Source organism: Pieris napi, chromosome 1 (genome assembly GCF_905475465.1).
Source record: "Pieris napi chromosome 1, ilPieNapi1.2, whole genome shotgun sequence".
In the NCBI taxonomy this organism is placed as follows: domain Eukaryota; kingdom Metazoa; phylum Arthropoda; class Insecta; order Lepidoptera; family Pieridae; genus Pieris; species Pieris napi.
Genome location: NC_062234.1, coordinates 13,087,131 through 13,111,092, shown reverse-complemented (window position 1 = coordinate 13,111,092; position 23,962 = coordinate 13,087,131). Strand labels below are relative to the sequence as shown.

Sequence of the window (23,962 nt, the reverse complement as noted above, 5' to 3'; positions counted from 1 at the left end):
ATGAGGTAAATATAAAAAGGGTTTTTATTTCTATATTTTTTTTTAAATACACCCTTTAGAAACTCATGTTTTGACAAAAGGCAAAAGTTAAATTACCCTTAAAACTACTCAGTGCTGTGTTATTCAACTTTACAAATAAAAATTGTACTATATTCATAAAATTAAGGAAATAAGGTTCAATTATAAATAAGTACATTAATTGGTTTACTATTTTAATTGTGTAACAGCCTTTCTCTACAAAAACATACAAGGAAAATAGTGAATAACCAACCTCTTTTAATAGTAGCATTTGAATGCAAATATTAACATGGAATTAGCGTTTCTCTAATAGGTGCTCGAAGCGGAAAACGCCAATCAGAGCCCATCAATGTCACACATTTTCCGCACGAAAAGATTCATATCGTTTAAAATACTTGTTAACTACTTCTAACAGCCTTTATAACGAACAATGCGTAACTCTAGGTTCGATTATCTGGAATGATATTGATTCGGCACACCGGCCTATTATAAAATCTTAAAACAGACTTGCATCGGTCTTAGTGAAGTTTTTTCGACCGTGCAAACCAACAATATCCAAAATATTTAGGTAGGTAGGTATGTGGAACATGGTGTAATGATTTCCGGTCCGTACAAACGTTGTGTAAAACAAAAAACTTGACGATCAAAAAGAGTGGCGGAGAGTTTATTGCCAGTTTTTCTCTTCCGTTCTAAGCCCTTGATTTGAGAACTGGCAGTAAATGTAAAATTAGAAGCATTTAATGTATATTTTTTGACGTTCATAAGTGTACATTGTGTTACCTACATGAATAAATGATTTTTGACTTTTGCCTTTTGCGGTCTCGACTATCACCCTTAGTTCCACACTGAATATTTTTCATACTTATTGATTCAAGTGCATTTGGTCGAACGTATGGTAGGGCGTTCAATCATGAGAACTAACATTACGCATCGCAATCTATGAAACCTACACGCGGGTACTTGGATTAATTGGACGGTATAAAACCCGTTATGCGATTTAGCAGTTAAATTTTATAGCTATAAATTATCGTCACTAACACATAATTAACCGATAACGTATGGAAAGTAGGTAATGATTTTACCATGGCTGTTAATTTTATCAACAGTAATAAATTCCTCTTTAATTTAACTTCAAAAAAGCACTAAAGGTCATCGAAATAGGCTGTTTTGAAGAGCTTAATACTTTTATGGTTATAAGGCCGCGTGCAAGGAGCGGCGGAGTAAATAAAAATAAAGGCTACCGGACAACCCCCAAAATAGACAACATAATTATTAAAAAAATATTGGTTGTTTGTAAAGTAGGTTTACGATCGAGATGTTTACGTGATAACGTCTTATTGGTGATATAAGTTTTTGGGAAGTAAGGAATTAATGAAGATAACAATTTTTTCAAATTTTAAATTACATCTATCGTTTTATTCACACTTTTGATGATAAATTTCGGGTGTAAAATGACAAGTTTACTTATTCGACTATGATATACATTTTTCTTCATACATTCACGGAATGACTGGCAGCGCTCGAGATGAGACGGGAGATCGGTCCGTCTCTCTCTCGTTATACCTGCGATCGCGCTCGTGAGGTTTTGGTGTGACACAAGTTTCTGAACATGTCACCCGACTAAAACGATTTTAAAGACGTTATCACGTCAAAAAACATTGTAAGGTGCAAAAGAAATAAAATTCTATTGTTAATGTTGATACCACCGCCCATGGACACTCTCAATGCCAGAGGGCTAGCAAGTGCAATGCCAGAGGGCTAGCAAGTTCATTGCCGGCCTTAAAAGCCGGTAAAACGGTGAAAGTATTATAATAAATACTAATTACTTGATTCAATACAAGGATTCTATAAGGGTGACTTTGATTCATAGCTAAATTAGTGTAAAAGCGTGCGACTCTCACGCTGTGACCGTGCGTTCTAACGTCGACTATGAATTAATGGATTGTCTTTCTACGTGCGCCCTGTTTAGAGAGAGAGAGAAACCACAGGAAGAGATATCTCAGACGCAAAAAAAATCGTATACGAACAAAATGCTGATCCATATAAAAAATATCAAAGATGTCACTAGATTAAAAACGGTCATCGATGTCTTCTAATATTGTACACAAATAATGCCGCCTTTTAAATAGTAAAAAATATCATATGTAATATTAGTTTTCGTACAAAATTGCATCCCGTATGTTTATGTGAGGGTGTGACGAACCACCCAGACTATAAAACGTTTAATAAAACCATACACGAGTAAATATAGAGTGAGATTAAAATAAATGGGATTCGCTTCAGCGGATTTGTTGGTTTAAACTGTTGATTTGAGTTACAAACATGTATATTTGTTTAAGTTAACAGTTTAGCTTAGAGACAATAACTTCGAAACTTCGAAAACAACTTACGTATTTACGTCACTCAAGTACACGAATAATACGTCAAATCGAATCACTATCGTAATCGAATAGTAACGTTTTTTATGGAAACGTTAAAATGTTCCGTATTAGGAACTTAAAGTACACAATATCCTACGAATAGTGAAAAAAAAACTGAAATAATGTTAAAAAAACTATCGTAAAGTTGGAGCTAAGCCTTGTTTAAAATTATCTTAAATGTATCTTTGGTTAATAATTTCCGTAATGTATTTAAGATAAAAGTGTAAATTAGCGTATGTAGGAAGCAGTAAATTGGTTATTAATATTCAAAGGACCCGTCAACAAGCGATAATCTACAGGTTTATTGGAAATTGCTGGGAAATTATAGGATGTACAAAATAACGATGCTTATCTTATAAATTGCCTTCAGGTTGTTTACTTTAAATACAGATTTTAAATCAATATTGGACCGCTAACATAGCCTATAGATTGTATAACGTGGCCCCACAGGCCTGGGGGTAGACATTATTCTGCATTCGTTTAATAGGTTTTATGAGTAAAATCTTTTTAAGTTTTTTTTTATAGAACGGGGGGCAAACGGGCAGGAGGCTCACCTGATGTAAAGTGATACCGCCGCCCATGAACACTCTCAATGCCAGAGGGCTCGCGAGTGCATTGCCGGCCTTTTAAGTTTTACATTAAAGTAAAAAGTATCGCTTATAAAGATAACTGTAGGCAATATGAAATTTTGAAGTTGAAAATTTGAGAAAACGCGCGAATATGCGTAATATTAAATTATTTAAAATATTAATTATAAACAAAATCGCTCTGTCTATAATTCTTTGCTTAGTGAACTAACAAATAATAAAAGATAAAAGAGTGGTGGAGAGTTTATGGCCAGTTCTTCCCTTCCGTTCTACGCCCTTGAATTTTTTTTTTTTTTTTTTTTTTTATATAATAGGGGGGCAAACGAGCTTGCGGGACGACCAAAAAGGGTAGTCCACGCAGCCCATAGACACCCATTTTAGTGGGTGCGTTGCCGGCCTTTGAGGGAGGAGTAGGCTCGTTTTTTAAAAATTTGGAGGTCGTATCTCTGAGGGAAGACCCCCCCCGGGAGCCGATTCCACAGTCCGCTAGTTCGCAAAAGAAAATGCCTTGTGAAGCGGACCGTGGAAGACCTCCAACCATCAAGATGATGCTGGTGAAATTTAGAGGTCGTTCGGCTCGTACGGTGTTGAAAAGAGGCAGGAGGGATCAACCCAAACAATTCTTCAGAACACTCTCCGTAATAAATTTTGTAAAAAACGCAAAGAGACGCAATGTCTCTGCGTAGCGATAGAGGATCAAGCCGATCAGTAAGACATTGGAGATTGACAATTCGACAAGCCCTTCGCTGAATTTGGTCAAAAGGAAGAAGCTGGTATTTGGGAGCACCGGCCCAGAGATGCGAGCAGTATTCCATATGAGGTCGTACTTGAGCTTTGTAGAGCTGCATACGTTGCACCTCAGTGAAATACTGCTTAGCCCTACCCAAAACACCCAGCTTTTTGGAAGCCAGTTTGGCTTTTTCTTCCAGATGACTGCGAAATTGGACTTCTTTCGAAATGCCAACCCCAAGGATACTGAGGCTGTGTGACGAACTAAGGAGAGCGCCTTCAAATTGAGGAGATACGACAAAAGGATCTTTCTTGGCAGAAAACGAACAAACCTGAGTCTTTGTAGGATTAAACTTAACAAGGTTGTTACTACCCCACACAGAAACCTTCTCCAGAATCGACTCAATTTCGAGAACAAGTATGTTGCGACTCTCATCGACTTCAGATCGAGACATGTTCGGATGGCCGGAATATAATGTGTCGATGGTGCTGTCGTCTGCATAGCAATGGATGTTGTCGATATTCAACAGGTCATTGATATGCAGAACGAACAGGGTCGGCGAAAGGACACAACCTTGCGGAACGCCTGCATTGATGGGTCTAGGATTGGAACACGCTCCGTCAACTAGGACTTTAATGCTACGTCCTACAAGAAAATTTGCCAGCCATCGGCATAAGCCATCGGGCAAACCGTATGACGGTAGTTTCGAAAGAAGCGCCCTATGCCAAACCCTATCAAAGGCCTTAGCTATATCCAAGCTAGCGGCCAATGCCTCTCCCTTACTTTCCACAACTTCGGCCCATCTATGAGTTAGATAGGCAAGAAGATCACCAGCCGAGCGGCCACGGCGAAAGCCATACTGACGATCACTAATTAGCTGGTGCTCCTCCAGATATCGCAAGAGCTGCCTATTGATGATAGACTCCATTACCTTTGAAAATAAAGAAGTGATTGCGATAGGTCTGTAGCTGGATGGTTCAGAGCGGTCACCTTTTTTGGGAATGGGATGAACATGCGCAGTCTTCCATGAGCTTGGAACTACGCCCGAGGAGTACGAGAGTCGAAAGAGCCGTGTAAGCACCGGAGTCAGCTCAGAAGCACAAGTCTTAAGAACGATCGAGGGAAGGCCGTCAGGACCACTTGACTTGTGGGTATCAAGGGAGATTAAGGCCCTCCGCACACCAATCTGCTCGAATCGAACTTCAGGCATAGAAAACCCGCAATGCGGAATAGTGGGCGGTAAGGTCCCTGAGTCATTGAGCGTGGAGTTAGATGCAAAGAGAGAGCAAAGGAGCTCTGCTTTCTCTTTCGCCGAGTGAGCCATCGAGTCATCCTCCTTTCGCAAGGATGGTAAAGAGGGCTGACAAAAGTTTCCCTGAGTTGCCTTCGCCAACGACCAAAAGGCTCGAGTTCCAGAGGGCAATTTCGCGAGCTTTTCACCAATTCTGACAATATGTTCCGATTTTGCTTTAAAAATTTCTCGTTTAAGGGTTCGGGTAGCTGCGTTAAATTTCTTTTTATGGAGAGCTACATCGGGATCCTTTATGGCCATTGCGTGAGCCCAGATTTTATAGTACTCTAGCTTAAGACGGGAAGCCTCTTTGCAAGAGTGGCCAAACCATGGCCGAGATTTACCACGAATGGGGACCATAGAGTAAGGGATATAGAGTTCCATTGCTTGTAGCACCACATCGGCGACAGATTCAGCGCTGGCGTCAGGATCACAACCCTTGAAGCAGACTTGCAACCATGGGTATGCTGCAAAGAAATGACGCATGTCATCCCAATTGGCCGATTTGTAATGCCAGACACGACGGCATTCCGAAAACTGCGGGCGGGTTCGACGCCTAATTGGCACAACGGTTCGCACCAAGCAGTGGTCGGAGGACCCAAGTGGGGCATCCACAGTAACCTCATAGAAGTCTGGGTGAGAAGTCAGCATAAGATCTAATAACGAAGGCTGATGGTCAGCTCGGTCCGGTATTCGCGTAGGCGTTGTGACCAGTTGAGTTAAAGCATATGCAAGAGCGAAATCATGGAAGCCTCTTCCCGAATAGTCGGTCGTACGAGAATTTAACCACTCAGAATGATGGGCATTGAAATCACCCAGTATAACGACTTCAGCAGGCGATAGAGACAGAAGGGAATCGAGTGCAGTTTGGACATGTTCTATAAGTCGATCGACCTCGGTGTTGCCGCTGTGTGACCTGTAAAGGCAGCAGTATATGCGGGGATGGTCAGCACATTCTACGCGTACCCACAAGGTAGAAAGATCCGATTCTTCCAAATGTAAGAGGCGACGGAAATTTATATCCTCACGAATGTAAACGCATACACCGGCTTGTGGTCTAAAATTATGCTCAAGACAATAGCCTGGATAGTGCAAATGTTCAACAGACGAGGGAACTATCTTGGTCTCCGTTAGAAACAATAAGGCCGGCTTAGCCGTCTCGAGGTGAAAGTGGACGGGATTTAAATTAGATTGAAGCCCCCTAATGTTAGTAAAGTCTGTGTTAAATTGTGTTACCGTGAGTTTAGTTCTAGATTTGCCTCTGCAGTTGAGCGGTATTTTGTCCCCCCCAGAATACGCGGGACAGCCTGAGTGAGTACACCCAGGGACGGATTCTCCTGTACTAGAAGTGCAGGTACCCTCCTGGGGTAAAAAAGTTTTATTAAATAACGCCGCCATGATGATTCGGAGAGGAAGGAAATGAGCTTCCGGGAATCCCACAATATAAAACGAAACGCGACACACGTCCTGCGTGGGCCACTTCACGCTTTTTTTCAATGGGAGAGTGGTATTACCCCGGTCGTGTCGGCTCATTCGGCTGCTTACGCAGCATGACACTCCCACTACTTGGACTAACTGACTGCGCTGGTGGAAATAGTTATTATTCAAATATCCCACCAGCGGGCGATGGGGTCGTCACTGCCCTACGCCTTAAAAATCCCTTAGTCGCCTTTTACGACACCCACGGGTAGAATCGGGAACTGGCAGTAAATGTAAAATTGTATTTCTTTTTGACGTTCATAAGTGTACATTTTGTTACCTATATGAATAAATGTTTTTGATTTGATATGATTTGATAAGGTACCGGCTAAAAGCCTTGTTTGAACTTCGTATTGCATGAAGTTAATTGGTAATTTCTAATCATTCGAATCTGGATTTATCTTTTAAGCAGTGGCTTGGGACTCTCTACCCTGTGGGTTATATACTCGTGTTTTAGTCACTTATGGAGTTACATTTATATAATTTAAAGAGCAATAGCTATCGTCTGTATAGTACTTCACCTGATTCTGATACATTTACAGCAGGCTACGACTAGTACAATTCCACATCTAGTTCACAATAAGTGACACCAATTAGATAATTGCTTTGCTCAATAGAATTATGCAGCGCAATGACAAGATGGATATTATCATGGCACGCAAACTGAAATACCTTTCGCAATAGTTTGAATAAATTTTGTTTCATTCTAATTTTAGATCAATTTTTCTATTAAAGTGGTATTTATATTATCTTGTATTTGAAATGTGCTTGTTTTTCCTAAATATATAAACACAAAATTCTAATTACTGTTTTGAAAATGATATTTTTATAGATAGTCCTGGTATATTTTTAACATTTTAAACCGACCAGTATACTGTTCTATTGTTGGACTTGGATAAGATGACAATCTATATTGGCTTGCAACGTGTTAAAGTTCGTAAGTGTATTTATTTATTTACACTTTGTTGCAGTATAATATAAAAATTTAACATAATTACATGTAAAGGAAAGGCAACTGGCGGTGGTAGGTACTAAAGAAAGTTAGTAAAACGACTAACAAAAAAGGGTGTATTTAACAAATTTAAACTGTATTTTGTTAACAAATATAAAAGGATTTATTATGTTTGTCCAAAAATTTCTCGGTATAATAGAAAATTTGAAAAAGTCATTGCGATTAATAGGTAACGTAAATGATGTTACAGTTATTTTAATTGTATTATAATATCTATCATCGGCTTTTATTAAGCAAATTAATCACCAGGATTCTATCTATCTTACAAAAGCAGGTGAACAATTTCGTAACTAGGTCTATACTGTAATGTGCACTTTGCGCAAATTATTAATGTAAACATTTGAACAATTGTCAACTAGAATACTAAAAGTAGGTTACGTATGGTGCAATATCTACTGTGAAAATACATGTATGTTCTTGTACATACAATATTAAGATAATATTTTTAATAGGGAAACACAACTCTAAATCTGGTGGATTTCATCCGTTTCTTTGATAATATTTTATGAAAAGTAAACAAGGAGATAGGAGTAGGAGCAAATGTTAATTGCGCACATAGAAACAATATATCTATTGGTGCAAAGCATTTTTTATTTAGCAAGATTATGTCAATTAAATTTTAATTACAGCCTATTTAAATCAGAAATTTACATACAGGCTAAGGAGAAATTGTTTAAAACAAAACATACCAATTCGATCTCTATTGTTTCCTTACAAAAATGGTTTACATAATTCAAATTGGGAAATAGGCACTTACCTCAAAGAAGTGCGGCCGTAGTCTGCCTATAGTGTACTTTGCGACGTCCGTGGTGAGCTGCTGACAGGCACAGCCGAATAGGAACACGCCGATCACGCGGTAAGCCTCCCAGACCCACGCCGGGATTTCCGTGCCCAGGATTACGCGGGACCGGCCGCCCTTGTAGTCACGTAGGCGGATCCACTCCGTCAGACACATCTGTTGATAATTAATATTTTTGAATTTCGAAGAAATTTTTTCGGTAGTAATTCTTTTTGGAACAGGTTGAAATGAATAGGCAGGTTCTTTAGAAGTGTTGACACCTGCAACGCCAATAATATTCAGGTGTTATCTTATCGGCTTTAAATGTTATGTTCACTCCAAACAAAACAATTTTTTAATACCCAAAATATGAAATTAGTACGAGATACAGATATCTATATATATATATAATGAAAATGGTCTTCGTTTGAGGCTCAATCACGCCTAAACCACTGACCGTATCGACATGAAACTACCATCATCTAGGAAATTTTTCCTAGATGGTTTATGGCTATTTATTTATTAAATTCCAACGTTTCTTCATTTTTTATTGCTGTTTTACTTTTATGAAAATTTATCCATACGGACTTCACCGCGGAAACATTCGGGGAGGCTTCCTAGAACCTCTAAACGTCAACATCTGTTAAAAACTCGATTTTCGAAATATTTCAATTTTCTTAGCGGGAAGTTAAAAAGAAGAATAATAAAAATATGAAAAAAAAAAAATAATGAAACATAAAATTTATTTTAATTCGTCCAGCAAAGCGGGCGCGAAACGGCTAGTTTCTATATAAAAGAACGTCTATAAAATGTACTTTGTATATATAACTATTCTGAAAATTATCGAAAACAGGTCCGTAATTAGAAACGTAAAGTAATGTATCTATATATCTTATATATTTTCATTTATAGTAGATAAAGAAGTTTATTAAAGTCTAGTTCGAAAAACAAAATTATGGATAATTCCATCAAAAACGTAATCGCACTAATATAAATTAAAAACTACTTGTTTACCTTTTTTAGAAAGCAATAACAAACATAATATTGCAGGAAATACACATTAAAGGTCTCAGCCTCGACATTGAACATTTTAAATCGAGGCTTGTGAGAGTGGGAATTGAAATGTCAATGTCTTAAAACATTGACCGTGTCAAAAGAATGAGTCATTGCAGAAGCCGTGTAAAGTTTAAGGCTGGAATAAATATATTATTAAAGATGTTATTGTCATTATATAATAATACATAGAAATACATAAACAGTTCCAATTACAGTCAAAACCGTTTTAGACCAGTGCAGATAGCCTTCAAAATAAATAAAAAGCGAAAAAAATTACAGTAGGATGAAACCCATTAGAAAAGCAGGGGAATATGATCAAAATGAAAGGAAAAATTAATTACGGTCGATCTGAGGTAGAGAAGTAGGGAAGGGTATGACGGGTCTGGGCGTTACTGCATACGATGTTTTGCATCTTCTGAGAAGATTTACTATGGTAATATATATATATTTTTTTTACCATAGGAAAGTAGAGATTTCAACGAACTGAAAGCACACCAACTTTTTGAAAAAAGCTGAAATTTTGACGTCAGAATTTTCGATTGAAAATTAGGGTGTTTTTTCGATATTAATTCAAAATAAGGTGAAAAAATTAATATTTTTATTCAAATAAATTACAGTATATTTGGGACATAATAAGGTAAGTTTTCACCAAATTTCGTTTAAAAAAATAAACTTTTGTAAAAGATAAAAATAAAAAACCAAAAACTTGGTTTTTTGAATTTTTCACACCAATTTTGAGGTTATGTGAAAAATGTGTGAATACAAAAGTTTTAGATCTTTTTATTACCTACAACTTTGCCATTTAACTTTCTTCGATAGGACTTTTAGTTTTGCCGGAAATCGAGATAAACCGTTTTTTACCCTTAAACCTCCCCCCCCCCCCTACCCCTTCCCGACCTCAGATCGACCGTAATTTATTTTTCCTTTCATTTTGATCATATTCCCCTGCTTTTCTAATGGGTTTCATCCTACTGTAATTTTTTTTGGTTTCAAAAATTATCGGCACTGGTCTATTTACGACGACATCGTTTAGAACAACATACCGGTTATATTGACCGAAATCAAAGATCCCGGCTGAATTAATTAATTATTTATTACAGAAATACATACATTATCCTTACAGACTATGCCAATACGATAATGTCTAGAAACATTAAGTAAAATATAATAAAGTATAGATATAATATTAAACACACAATATCGCTACTGTGAATTCACTCTGCGAACATATAAATATGTCGATAGTGTCGGAGACAGCATTCAGTAGGCGCAACGTCTTGGATTATATTGTATTAGGTACTTAATAACAACGTCATCGGCTGTTACGACTATCGGTTTTTAAGATCAAATATGAGTAGTCCCTTCGATGTTGAGATGACAGATTTTGACTGTAATTGCACAAATTTGGGATATTTTATTATGGAAACTTTTCCGTTCTATGGAAAATGAAAGTCCGTCTTTATTAAGACAATAAAATACACGACTCTAGGATATTCTGCGGTAATGCAAGTGTAAGAATTAATTTTATAGGTCATAATTCTTCTCACGTTTCTAAAGTCCTACTTGTACTGTCGTCACGTTGACGTAAGGTTTTGAACCTGTTTTCATCACAGGTTTAATACGCAAATCTACGACGTATAAACATAGCCTCTACACTATTACATTTCCATACACTGCTTTCATACTTGAACAAAAGATGCAATTATAAATCTTGCGTTAATTTTTATATGTAAAAGCAGGCTTGTCATCGTTCTTCTTTGATTCAAAGTGGCGTTAGTGTTTTGGAAGCTAAACAATAATGTTACAGAGGGATAAAAACGCAAGGAAGCTGCGGCTATTTGATACTTTATTCGTTCCTTGCATCTTTGTAGCTTTTTACATGGACAAAAGTTCTTAATTTTAATTTGTTACGATACAAGTATTTTAATTATTATAATTTATAATATAAAATTCTCGTGTCACAATGATCGATTCCATACTCATCCGAAACGGCTTGACCGATTCTTATGAAAATTTTTATGCAGTAAGTCTGAGAATCAGCTACTATCTATTTTTCAAATCCCTAAGTGATAAGGGGTTTTATTTCTTATTTTTTTAGAAATTTTTTTTTGCTTTTAGTTTTTATGATATAGCATACAAAAATACATTCAACCTCTTATACATACACCGACTTGAACTCTGAGGTTTATATAGAGAAAAATTCACAAAAAACCTTAAAAAAATTACATTCCAGCTAACCGAACAGTCTCTAGGGTAGCATACCAAAATGTTCCATGTTGGTAATGTACTAAAAAGGTAGGCTAAGTAAAATCACATTAAGAAGAAACGAATTTCGCGGGGGCAGCTTGTAATTTATATTAAGCAAGTGATGACAAATGTATGACGTCAAATATAACCTGGAGTCTCAGTTCAGATGCTAGTCAGTGTTTAATTATACATATCAAAAGTACATTTCTTCCTTTCGGAAGTCATTATACAGAATTCAATTAGGTAGTGTGAAGTCGTAAAACTCACAGTATGATACATATATAATCTTGGACAGGTCGAGGTGAGGTTCAGACAAGTGTCAATAAAATGTGTTAATTAGATGATGAGCGGTGAACGCACGACTTGACGTATCACTTTTAAGCCCTTGAGAATAATTTAAAAAAAAAACTTGTTTTAAAAAGGTTTCATATGTCAGAATTTCGAATTTTAAAATACTCTAAATTTATTACCTACGTCACTTTTTAGTTCTTCGTTCAGTTATTCTTAACAACAAAACTTTTTAATATTTTACATTCATTAAACATCTTAACAATTAACATCGTGTTATCTATATATTAATAATAAATGAATCAATGGCGCTACAACCTTTTTAGGTCTGGGCCTCAAATTTCTGTGTCTGTTTTGTGATCATTTGGTAATCTAATATTAGGTGATCAGCCTTATGTGCCTGACGCACGCCGCGCCGTTGACTTTTTGGGTCTAAGGCAAGCCGGTTTCCTCACGATGTTTTCCTTCACCGTTCGCGCGAATGTTAAATGCGGTGAAAAGAAAGTCCATTGGTGCACAGCCGGGGATCGAATCTATGACCTCAGGGATGAGAGTCGCACGCTGAAACCACTAGGTCAACACTGCATTACCTATATATTAGTATACAATATTCTATGTAATATTGATTCAATAACAGCTGAGTCAGCATAAATGCCACTTGTTCCACCTACTTAACCAAGTCAATCAACTAATTTACATACGCTATGCAAAAACATCGCCACGCCCCCATTGACATGTATGCTGATATTGATCATGAATCAAACATTGCATACAATTGACACGCCATCAGATAATAAGCAACTGTAAACGGGAGAAAGTGCGTTGAGAAATAACGTAAAACAAAACAAGATAGGTTAGTTTTTATTTTAACTGGATACTGCACTCTTCGTCATAAGCTTATAAATATTTTCATCTAAAGATTGCATAGTTAGAAGTTAACCTCATTGTTAAATTTAGTTTGTTATTGTTAGAACCTTACGAAACCTTATAACTTTAGTTTTATCTGTTTTATAAGCTTTTATAAAAGCAAAACGGCTGTAAAAACGCGTCTAGTTGTAAGTTTTTCTGAAAAAAAATAAAGAATTTTTGAAATTGAAAAATTAGCAATATTTTAATTTTGGCTGCTAACAGGGGCCACCAAGATTTGGTTATGGCTTAATTAGCAGAGTTTGATTCCCGAAGAAAACTGATATATGGCACTTTTAGATTTTTAAGTATTTTTAAATCGGAACTAAACTATAAACGCATCTTAACAATGTGAGTTCAAAGAAAAAACAATGGTGAAAAATATTTATATGACTAAACAAGTTGTCATACCCTACCTATCCCGGCAATCTTTACACTCATTTCTACATACAAAACAATACACACATAAATAAAAAAGAAAGTACAATAACATATTAAGCCGAGGCCTGATGACCTGTAACACAGGTACAGATACCGGCAAACTTCTTGAGCATTAAACAAGGGAGTGCGGGAAAGCTTGCGCAGCGCGGGACACAAACGTCAACTGATCGACCAATTACGCGATCGACACGTCACTCTCCCGCCGCCGCGCACCACCGCCCGCCGCTCTCTCCCAGTGATACCTAAAAAATCGCATTTGCGCAGGCAAGGACATTTATTCAAGATGTTTGCCGGTATCTGTACTCTTACCTTTAGCAGACATCAGTCTCACACAAACTAGCATTTTCCCTAAATAGAAGAAAGACAATTACTTATTTATAATAATATGTAACTGTCACATGTTTATGTAAGAAGTTTTTGTGAGAAAATTTATATTAATCTAACTATTTATTACAAAATGGAGTATAACAACTTTGAAAATATGTTTCAATGTTGGTAAGACTTTTATGACTACTACACTACAAAAGATGTATTTTTTTCTACATCATTCTAAAGCAACATTCCAATAGCCTGAAAATTCCTTGAACATCACCTCGAACACCTAGAACAACCACGTACGGAAGTAATGATATTATTTAAATTCCTTCCGCTTTTTTTAATATTTGCAAAATAACATACCAAAGAACACGAATAATTATTCCTTAATAAGTGTTCTGGCTTTTCACATTACCATGAAAAATGATAGGTGGAAAATACTATGACTCATTTCCTTTTGTAGTTAAAGAAAATTAGTAGTTATCGACAATTATGAGCCGTGTGTAAAAATGTTACTTTTTATTATGTAGATCAAAACAGCTGAATCATATAATATGATAATAGCTTATGGATTTCCTACTTTTTTCAACTTACTTTGTTATTAATTAGACTTTAGCAGTAATATACCATTTAAAAATATATAGGATTTTAGTTAACTTAGTGTAGGGACTAACGACTGTACAATTTTTAACAATATTTTAACATTTCATTCAAAAAATATTATTAATTAAAGATATAATAATAATTAACCATTTTAATGCATTTTGGAGTAGGTTTTTGTTAAAGGAATTTATTTTAGAAATAAAGTTCTTAGTGCTAAGTCTCGTAATGCAGCATTGCGTGCCTATCGCATCTAAGAAACTTCCATGCAGTCAAGGCGACTTTAAAAAAAGTATTATGGAAATTATGATAAGATAGGATAATATAAACAAATATGCTAATAATATTGAAGGTTATTTAATCTCAATCATCATCGTTTAAAAGCTGTTTATGGCGCATTGTTTATTTAAATTGCTAAATATATTTACACAATATAACAAAGTGTTCATTCATATGAATTCACACGAACATTTGTCGAAACTATTATTTTTAGGTGTTTTATTTCAAAACACGTTGTATTTGACCAAGTGAGAGAGTACCTAATTCAATATTAATAAAAATAATTTAATTAAGTTTTAACTGAAGTACCTACTGATACAGCGTTAATTTTTTTTTAATAAGATGGTTGAAATCTAAGTTTTTAATTGGACCGTGTCAATAACGACACACCGATAAGATATAATGCAATCATGCCGTCTTTTATAAAATAAAGGGTAAAGAAAAAAAGTGTGTGTGTGTCAGCTACGACGCACGATTGGAGTTTACTCCTTACGTTACTTACCTTATAAAATGGCGATAATGTTCTGTGGGTGTCGACCATATTTTGATACTTAAGGTGGTAAGAATATATGTTTTTATAATATAAATGTTTGTAGTAGTAATAAAAAGTACCTACATCATCTATGCCCAAATAGGATTTTCTTTCTGTGACCAAAGTTACCTCTATAATAAGAGAAGAATAAGAATGAACAATCTTTTTAGTTTTAATTTCACTGACCATTACTATTGACAAAACTCTATGGCACGCTAGACAATCTACTTTTATTTTTTACACCTGTCAACACTGACAATGTCTTTCTACATAACGCCTCAACTTTTCGTGTTACACATAACGCCTCACCTTTTCGTGTTACACTTGATTTTACTCCTCATAAAATTTCCGTGCCGGGCCTTATAACTCAAATCGTTTCTTAAGGAGTAAACTCCAAAAATATATTAAAAATAAACAAGTCCTTACGATTATTGTAGGCATATGACTCTAAAAGAGGTTTAGTGAGTAACGAAGACTCCGCGACACCCTACTATTAACTTCCAATGTTAAGCCCTGTAGTACACCAGACCCTTAAAGTAATTTCTTAGGTATTCAAACATCCTTTTTCAGTGTGGTCGCAAAGGTTGATATATTATAAAAGTATCTTTGTCAACCTTTAGCCACAGGCAATTTACCCGTGCCCGGCCCATTTGAACGCATTACCGCATCACTATCTTTATTGCCACATTTTATTGCTGTCCCCAAAACGTACAAAAAGGATTATCATTCCTAAACCTAACATAAATTTGGATATAGTGTACTATTTCTGTCCAACTTAGGAGATAGAAAGGAATGCTATTTCGTAAAAAACCTTGTGATTAATGGTCATCTTCGGTATCTTTAAATAAGATGTTGACATAATCCAAACTATCACAAAAGGAATTCAAGCTACTGTAGAATATATTAACCGGATGAAAAGTTATAAATCGACGTTTATAGAAGATTTTGACTGATTAGGTGATGTTGGTTAGATAAACAAAAAATAAATAGATAAAAACAAAACAAATGAAGGGAAAATGTATCCTAAAACTGATGACGAGGATTAAATTCCTGAAGATTCAACTATTACCGATACTGTAGAATATATTAACCGGATGAATTTTTTTATAAATCGTCGTTTACATAGAAGATTTTGACCGATTAGGTGATGTTGATTAGATAAAATAGAAGTAAATAGATAAAAACAAAACAAATGAAGGGAAAATTGGATACGAGGATAAAGTTACTGAAGACAAAACTATTACCAATCGAATGGTAAACTTGAAAATAATTCTACGATTTTGTAACTAGCTAATAAAGAACAAAAAGATAAGTAGAATTATCAAATTGACCCATACGTGACAACTGATGTAATTTAGAAATCACATTGATAACGTTTATTTATAGCGATAGCCGCGTTGCTGAGATACAACCCGCATGTCAGCTAAATTTAGACATCGGAACACCGGCAATGACACCATTAACGAGTTCCCGACTTTAATCGCGTCCTTCACCAAATTTCGACAATTCGTTATATAATATAAGTGTAACGATTCGATGGATTTTCAAGCTAGTTCCAATTATCCACGTAAAAATAATTCTGTAATTCACCATACCATATGGCGATCTGAGTTGGATAAAATTTAACGAAAAATAATTACATATTTAAAAGGTAATATCTAATGATTTCTTAGGATTAAATTGGAAACATGAAAGTCGTTTGTAAAAGATGAAGGATACGTCTTCATAAATTAGTATAACGCAGTATGATAGCACAGTTCAAAACCCCCAAGAAGCAACGCTAACGATAAAATAAACAAATACAATACCGAAACTAGTCTAATAGCCGATAATGTGAACAAACGTAGTTTTTTGGACGCTATCAAACTTACCACGGGCATGACAAACACGTTAATGGAAAACAAATATGCGTAATGGGCCGTCTATACATTCTTAAAGTTGCTTTCAGGTGGTCAATTTTTACATAGTTAAAAATAACTTTATCCCTGATAGATGAGTAGCCTTTTGCCTTTAAAGTATCATGAACTTTTCTCCAATACCCAAAATGGCCGAGATTAAGATAAGTCCACTTCATGTGTTTGTTTGCGCCAAATTATGTTACCCATATCATAAATAAAGACTTATATTGATTATATATATGATGTTTTCAAAGTATAATGTATATTGTATAATTACCATACATTTGGTCAATTGTCAATATAATAGACCAAACACCATAGACATTCATAAGTCATAACATAACGTAGGCTGTCAAAGTTTTAACGTCATTTGAAAATTATGAAATAAGAATGATTTTAATAACACCTAAATAACAATGTTAGAACTACAGAAGATTAATTAGTTTCAAAAGAAATAGCAATAAAGAACAACAAAACCGTACACGGACTTCTAAACCAGAAAATTCAGACAAAACCTTAAGGTGCTAATGGATTCTGTCGCAGATAACATTTGTTTAAATTGATACAAGGTTTTTTGACGGTTGAGGCAACACTTGTTGCAGATAACATACTTAAATCAAGATTTACACGTCAAAGCCCCTCTCTGTTGGTGGTCCTTTTTGAGTATTAAAATAGAGTTAGATAGAGTAAATATAGTGAGTGAACTAACTGATGTAAAGTGACTGACACTCGAGATCGAAGTTGTTTATTAATTTATATGTTTTGGTAGATTAATAATTATTATATTATAAGAAAAAAATCCACATTCCTTAGCCTGAACCCAGAACATTTAAATAATTTATTATTGGGTGTTTTAATTTAAACGTTTTTAAAGGATTAAATTACTGTTAAATCTGAACGAATTATACATTTAATAAAAAAAGAAACATGCTTAAAATATGTTAAATTAGATGGGCATTATCTAGAATGACAAATGATGACATTGATGTCTTGGTTCATTCTCGTTGACATTGTTCATTTATCACTGCAATATTTCATAAGAGAAATATTAATTGTTGTTTATTTGTAAATACAATTATATACCGTGTACATATTGGTCAAATACAACGGGGATGCTTCCTGTTAACCTGCAAGTTGTACAAGGGTTTCTGAAGTCGGCAACATTTTTTTTTATAACTTTATTCGTATAGGTAACCAAGTACACGTTATGAACGTCAACCGAAAATATGTTAAATTGATTGAAAATTTACATTTACTACCAGTTCACAAGTCAAGGGCGTAGAGCGGGCAACAAGAATTGTCAAGAAACACTCCGCTACTCTTTTTAATCGCCAAGTTTTTAGTCATTAATTTTTTTGTAAGGCAGAGCAGCCATAACTATTACCTTTGACATGTCTTTGACATGAGGTAATACTTAAACATCATGTGTCCCTCTGCCTCCTTGTTCTTTTAAATCAGTTCCAAAGGTGCAGGAGGCTCACTGTTATAAGGCTGGCGAGTGCGTTGCCCTTTTAAGAATAAGTAAGGTTGAAAGACTCAGGGTCATTACTCATTACTAAGGGATTACGTTTTGTTGTTACAAAACCGTGTTATATATAATGCTATGTATATAACTTATTACCACATCCACGAGTCGATTCGCACGTGTCTTTAAGGTCATTAACGGTTGAGTAAAGTGTCTACGTCTAGATAAGGCTGATAAGATTTCTGTGTGAACAGTCAAATTTACGAACACTTCCTACATAAATGTGTTTAGGCTACAAACATTTTATATAACCTCTTTTTGGGTCGTGATATTGTATTAAAAATTACTTAGAAAGAATTTACGAGGCTTAGCATTAAGTGACTTTCATATGAAAATTTTGTACACTGAGATCGTGTGTTAGCGTACGTCATGTGTCATTCCTAAGAGTGAGTAGATTTTAAGGAATGACTTAGTACAAATCTCTCTACTTATATATGGATTTCTTGGCTGAAACTAATGTAACTATACTAGTCCAAACATATTTACTGCGAAAGCACTGCATTATATATTCAATTACTTTAAGTGTGAAAACGTGAAACCGTTGGATTCGTTTTCGAATTTATGTTAATACTTCTGGATCTATTACTAATTTAATGATATTAATAGTATTTATTTGGTTGTCAGGTTTATTTTAACTACTTAAACTTATATATCATTTACATAACCACTCCATTATTTACATAACTCGAGCGTAAATAAACAGTGTGGTTCTTTCTGTCTCGAAATAAATGCAATCACTGTATTTATGTGGATATAACTAACAAAACTATTTTTGAAGTTTTACTTCTTTTGGTACGTTAGGGAAAACTGATGTAAGTAAATTTTTACGATGCGCGCGCACACCGTCACAAAAAACCGACACCCTGAAGTTAGTCTTGTTACGCCAAAGAAGTTTAACTTCCAACGCGTGTAAATAAGTAGACAATTTTTTTTTAGTTTTTGTACCCATCTGCAATCAGCCTCTTGGCTTTTATCAGATTTCATGATATGATTTTGAGGCAATTAGGAATGCAAATCCAATAATCTGTTTTCTCTCCGTAACTCGCAAACTATTATACTACGCCAAGTCTCGCCGTTCTTAGCCAAATCACGCAGTCCGCCGTTTCCAAGAGGCCAGAAGCCAGGGGGTTGACGTGTTGCTAAAGTCTCCTTTTGTATTGTTCGGTTGATCTTTGAATGTCTTCCTTGACAATGGTAATCCCCAAATACTAATACTTCAGCATTTCGTAACTACTACAACTAACTAAACTAACTGTACTTCATTATTACAATTAAGTAATCGTACATAGAACACTCAAATGAATTAGGAATAGACAAATAAACTGAAATTTAATATCAAAAGAGCTTTCGAAATAAACTAGCCGTAATCAAATAAAAATATCAACAAAATATCAGAGTTCACGTAAACATAGTGTCTGGCAGTAGGTATGCCAATGCAATAGTGAAGGTGAAATGAGGATATCGGACACTAAAAAATCTTTTCTGTGAAGACTAGCAAATAATGTACCTAATACATATCCTACATCATAATAAAATATAATAAAGATTTAGGCGTTTCAAAAAGAACTTTCTGCCCACCATTATGCGGAACTAGCTGTCAATTTAAAGGCCGGCAACACACTCACTAAAAATGGGTGTCCATGCGAGGACTGCCCTTTTTGGGTGACCCGTAGGCTCGTTTACTCACTATTGTACGTGTAGTTCTCCAAGTAAAGCTATTTCCGATTCCTATAAGGTCTACAACTCGTTTGCATGCTGTCAGTGTAAATAACCATTAATAGCGGTGCAACATTAGATGAGCTTACTAAAAACAGATGATTTATGCAAGTCACCGCTTTTTATCCCGTACAATTTTTTCAGTACCTTCCATTAATCTGAAAAAATACCACCGTAACTTTTTATTAAAAATAAAAGCTTATATTTTATATATAAAGCTTTGTTAAGCATTTTTCGATTAATTTACGCTCATATATCGTCAAAAACGTAAAAATAATTACTTAATTCCAAGTTAAGTTAGATTACACTTAAATGATACAAGAGTTCTATATAAGTTAGCTAATATCCTTTTTTTACGATTTCCAAGTCACCTTCGACATTGGTAACGGTATTATAATGGCAGACTACGTTATGTCATCAGACATGAATATAATAACAATCAAATATACAGTATTTACAATTTTCTTAAGCTACATATTAATAATAAAAATTAATAAAAAGAAAATTAAATTTAAGAGTTTAGAGCTTAGAAATAAAATTAGTTTTAAGAGTTTGGTCCCTGTGGCGGTGTACCTTTAACGCTGGCAGCATTTCCTTGCTGTAATGCGATACTCATTGGTTCGAGCGGTGCTTTCCTCGCTCACTACCTACCAGGTACCAACTTAAATCGTTTATAAGCGCCTGTGCACTTGAACCCTACAGCCCAAGAGTCTACTCCAAAGGGAACCAAATCGAAGTTGGAGGAAAGACTTATATTTACTCTTTTGTAATCTATACCAGAGAACCCGACAGACGTTGTTCTGTACACGTTTTAAATACACAATCTAATAATTCTCGAATCCACTTAAACAGAAACAGAAAATTTCATCAAAATGAGTCCGAATCCAGTTTAGGATTTAAAGATTATCAAAGTTATTGGAAGAAATCACTATTATCATACGAATCACTATAAGATTGTCCACATTCAATTACTAGACAATTAACATTTCCCTAACGACATTACTCAATATTTTAATCGAATACTTGATTAACGTAAGATATAGCGAGCGTGAATTCATTCATCAAACGTCATTAGACGAATTAGTCACCTCCGATCAGGGCTTAAGGAAATTGAACCGTCAATGAAAGGGAAAATTTTCATTTTCTATATTACATTGTACACTTCAAGAAAGCCATTAATTTAATTAATGGAAAATGGAGTTTGTTTCTGTTGTGCGTCACTTAATTGGTCCTTTAATTATTTAAAATTTTTATTAAATTACTTAAAAAAAGTAATTTAACAATATAATTTATGGATATTAACTTTGGCCTGGGTATTAATTACCAGGTATTTTTTATTTAAAAGAGTTCCCAAATCTAACACAATGTAATGCATCTATTAATAATGAATTAACACATTTTTATTTATTTATTTTATAAACAAAGATTAGATTAACTACTCAATTTTTTATTTGGCTATGATAAACCTTATTTTTTTTTAAGGTTAAAAATTATTTACGAATTGCTATTTCCTAGAATTGATTGTTTTCGTGTGAACTAATGCCTGCAGGCTTACAAACATATAGTAAAAAAAAACATGTGACGGAGATTATTGCGAATTCTTCTCGTGGTCTACGCCCTTTTTAAAACAGGTTGTAAATTTAATTTTAGAATGATTATTTTTAATATAAATGATAATTTAATTTTGATTGAATCGTTTATTAATCGAAAAGAGGGCCATAAATATGTTTTTAGTGTCTATGGGAAAGGATGCTATAATTCATTCCAATGGAGTAATTACACGGGTTCCAATTCAATTAATGTCAAATGGTCGTAAAAGGAATTCATGAATGAAACTCGACAAATATGGAAAAAAGTGGTGTACCGGTCTAACCACTACCTGCTCTGTGAGATTGTAAGATATTGTGTGTTAAAGATGTTATCAAATTGTCAGCAGCCTATAAATTATATTTATTATTTTTCTTCACTTCTTTTTATGCATTTATCTGTATCTTTTAGTTCTTAGGCAACCCAAGCTCTCTTCTATGTATTTAATTCCTACACCTACACCAAACTGAAATTATACATAACAAAAAACAATTATACTAATAATATAGCCAAATATGGAATACATAATTTCAACAAAAAGGTCAAACATTTAAAAAACGTAGGAAAGAAAAATTCAATAAATGTGGATTAAATATATATTAACTAAGTATATACCATATTGGAGTGTGTTGTGTAAGTAAGTCAGGGTGTGTATGTGGAGTTATTAGACTGCACTAGGTCATTAGATTTATATCCGTGTTTTATATTTGTTTCCTTGCGTAAATACGTTACAGACGTAAATTAAGGCTGTATGAACGCGATCAAATCATAAACTACTCAACTGATATTTATACGGTTTTCGCTTATTTAAGAAACTATGTATAAAAACAATTTTTACATTTAAACCTCTAAATTTAGATATTGTATTTAGGTAGCGATTGTTAGTAGTTGGTTTATGTAAATTTACAAAAATATATATATACACATATCGTATTAACAATTAGGCCATGACGGTAGTAACAGAAAAATGAACAATAATTACACTGAAAAGAAAAAAGTGATATATTTTTCTCATAACAGGTAACACCGACGCGTAACAAACCATTCTCACACTAATAAAGGCATAAACATTTAAATCAAGGAATCTATTACCAAGTTCTTGTAATAAAATAAACCAGTAGTGATAGTAATCTCACATTTTTGGGTTCAGTTAAATAAATTGTTTTCGTAAAACGAAATTGACAGAAAAAGGATTTTTAAATTAAAAAAATTAGATACAAAATAAAAAATATTTTTATCACTCCTAAAATGATACTTCTATACAAAAACATACTTAAACAAGCACTAAATATGACAGTACTGAAAATTTAAATAATTCTCTATTCGATCTCGTTACTGTTCTGTTACTACTACTATAGTTAGGAACCTTTCCTATGGAAATAACGTTGTAACCATGGTAACCAAATACTAGTTGTTTTTTCATTCTATAAGACCGTTGGCTTTACTTTTACATTGACTTTCAATAACACCGTACCATTAATAAAAACACAGAAATTAGAAAATTACAGAAAACAGTTTTCCCACAATAATTGTACAAAACCCACTCGTATATCCCGACATTAACATTCATTGTTAAAATAACACAGTAGCTGTTAATCTTGAATCACATTAGGGTTCAGGGAAGCGTCCGATTATAGATAACTATTATCAAGTCAATATCATCTGATAAAGCGATTAATTAATGGAACCAGTGTCAAATATTAACCACAAAGCTTTACTAAAGTTAATAGATAGTTTCGTTTAGAGAATTACTTGTGTACTCTTTAAAATGAATTGATGGTAGAAAGAAATTAAACCCAGCCGAGTTTCTTGGCTAGAGATTTCTCTTTTTATGTGCTACTGGTTAAGGCAAAAATCGTGAGGCAAGAGACTCAAAATTAGACGGCGTGCGTCAGGCAGAAGATTGCTACATACTATATGCCACACATACTACTATACGTACTATGCTATGTTATTATGCCATAGGGTAGAATGCGTTTCCACGTTTACACTATGTCAGACAGGGAAGTGGGCAGCGTGAGTTTCTGTCGCTGCTATTGCCGTGTCGTGGTAGAATAGTAATGTGTGTAGAGTAAGTCACTCACTGGCTACGATATTGCAGCATTTAGGGAAAACATTCTGATGATAATCTGGTATTAGTTCATAAACGATCACGTGTAATCTAAAATGCGAGTCGTAATTGCAACGAATAGTTTTTATAAAGAGTACGTATGACTGCCGTTTCAACCAAACGTAAAGTATATCTTATGTAAGTAAG

General features: G+C 34.6%; 1 protein-coding gene across 1 annotated transcript in view; it reads right to left on the bottom strand.

Moving 5' to 3' along the window:
- Positions 1–23,962, bottom strand: part of LOC125050372 (putative phosphatidate phosphatase) — an 86,444-nt gene that overhangs the window by 27,037 nt on the left and 35,445 nt on the right. Inside the window, exon 3 of the mRNA XM_047650164.1 lies at positions 8,295–8,492. Coding sequence (XP_047506120.1) covers positions 8,295–8,492 — 198 coding nt within the window. The remainder of the gene's footprint in view (positions 1–8,294; positions 8,493–23,962) is intronic.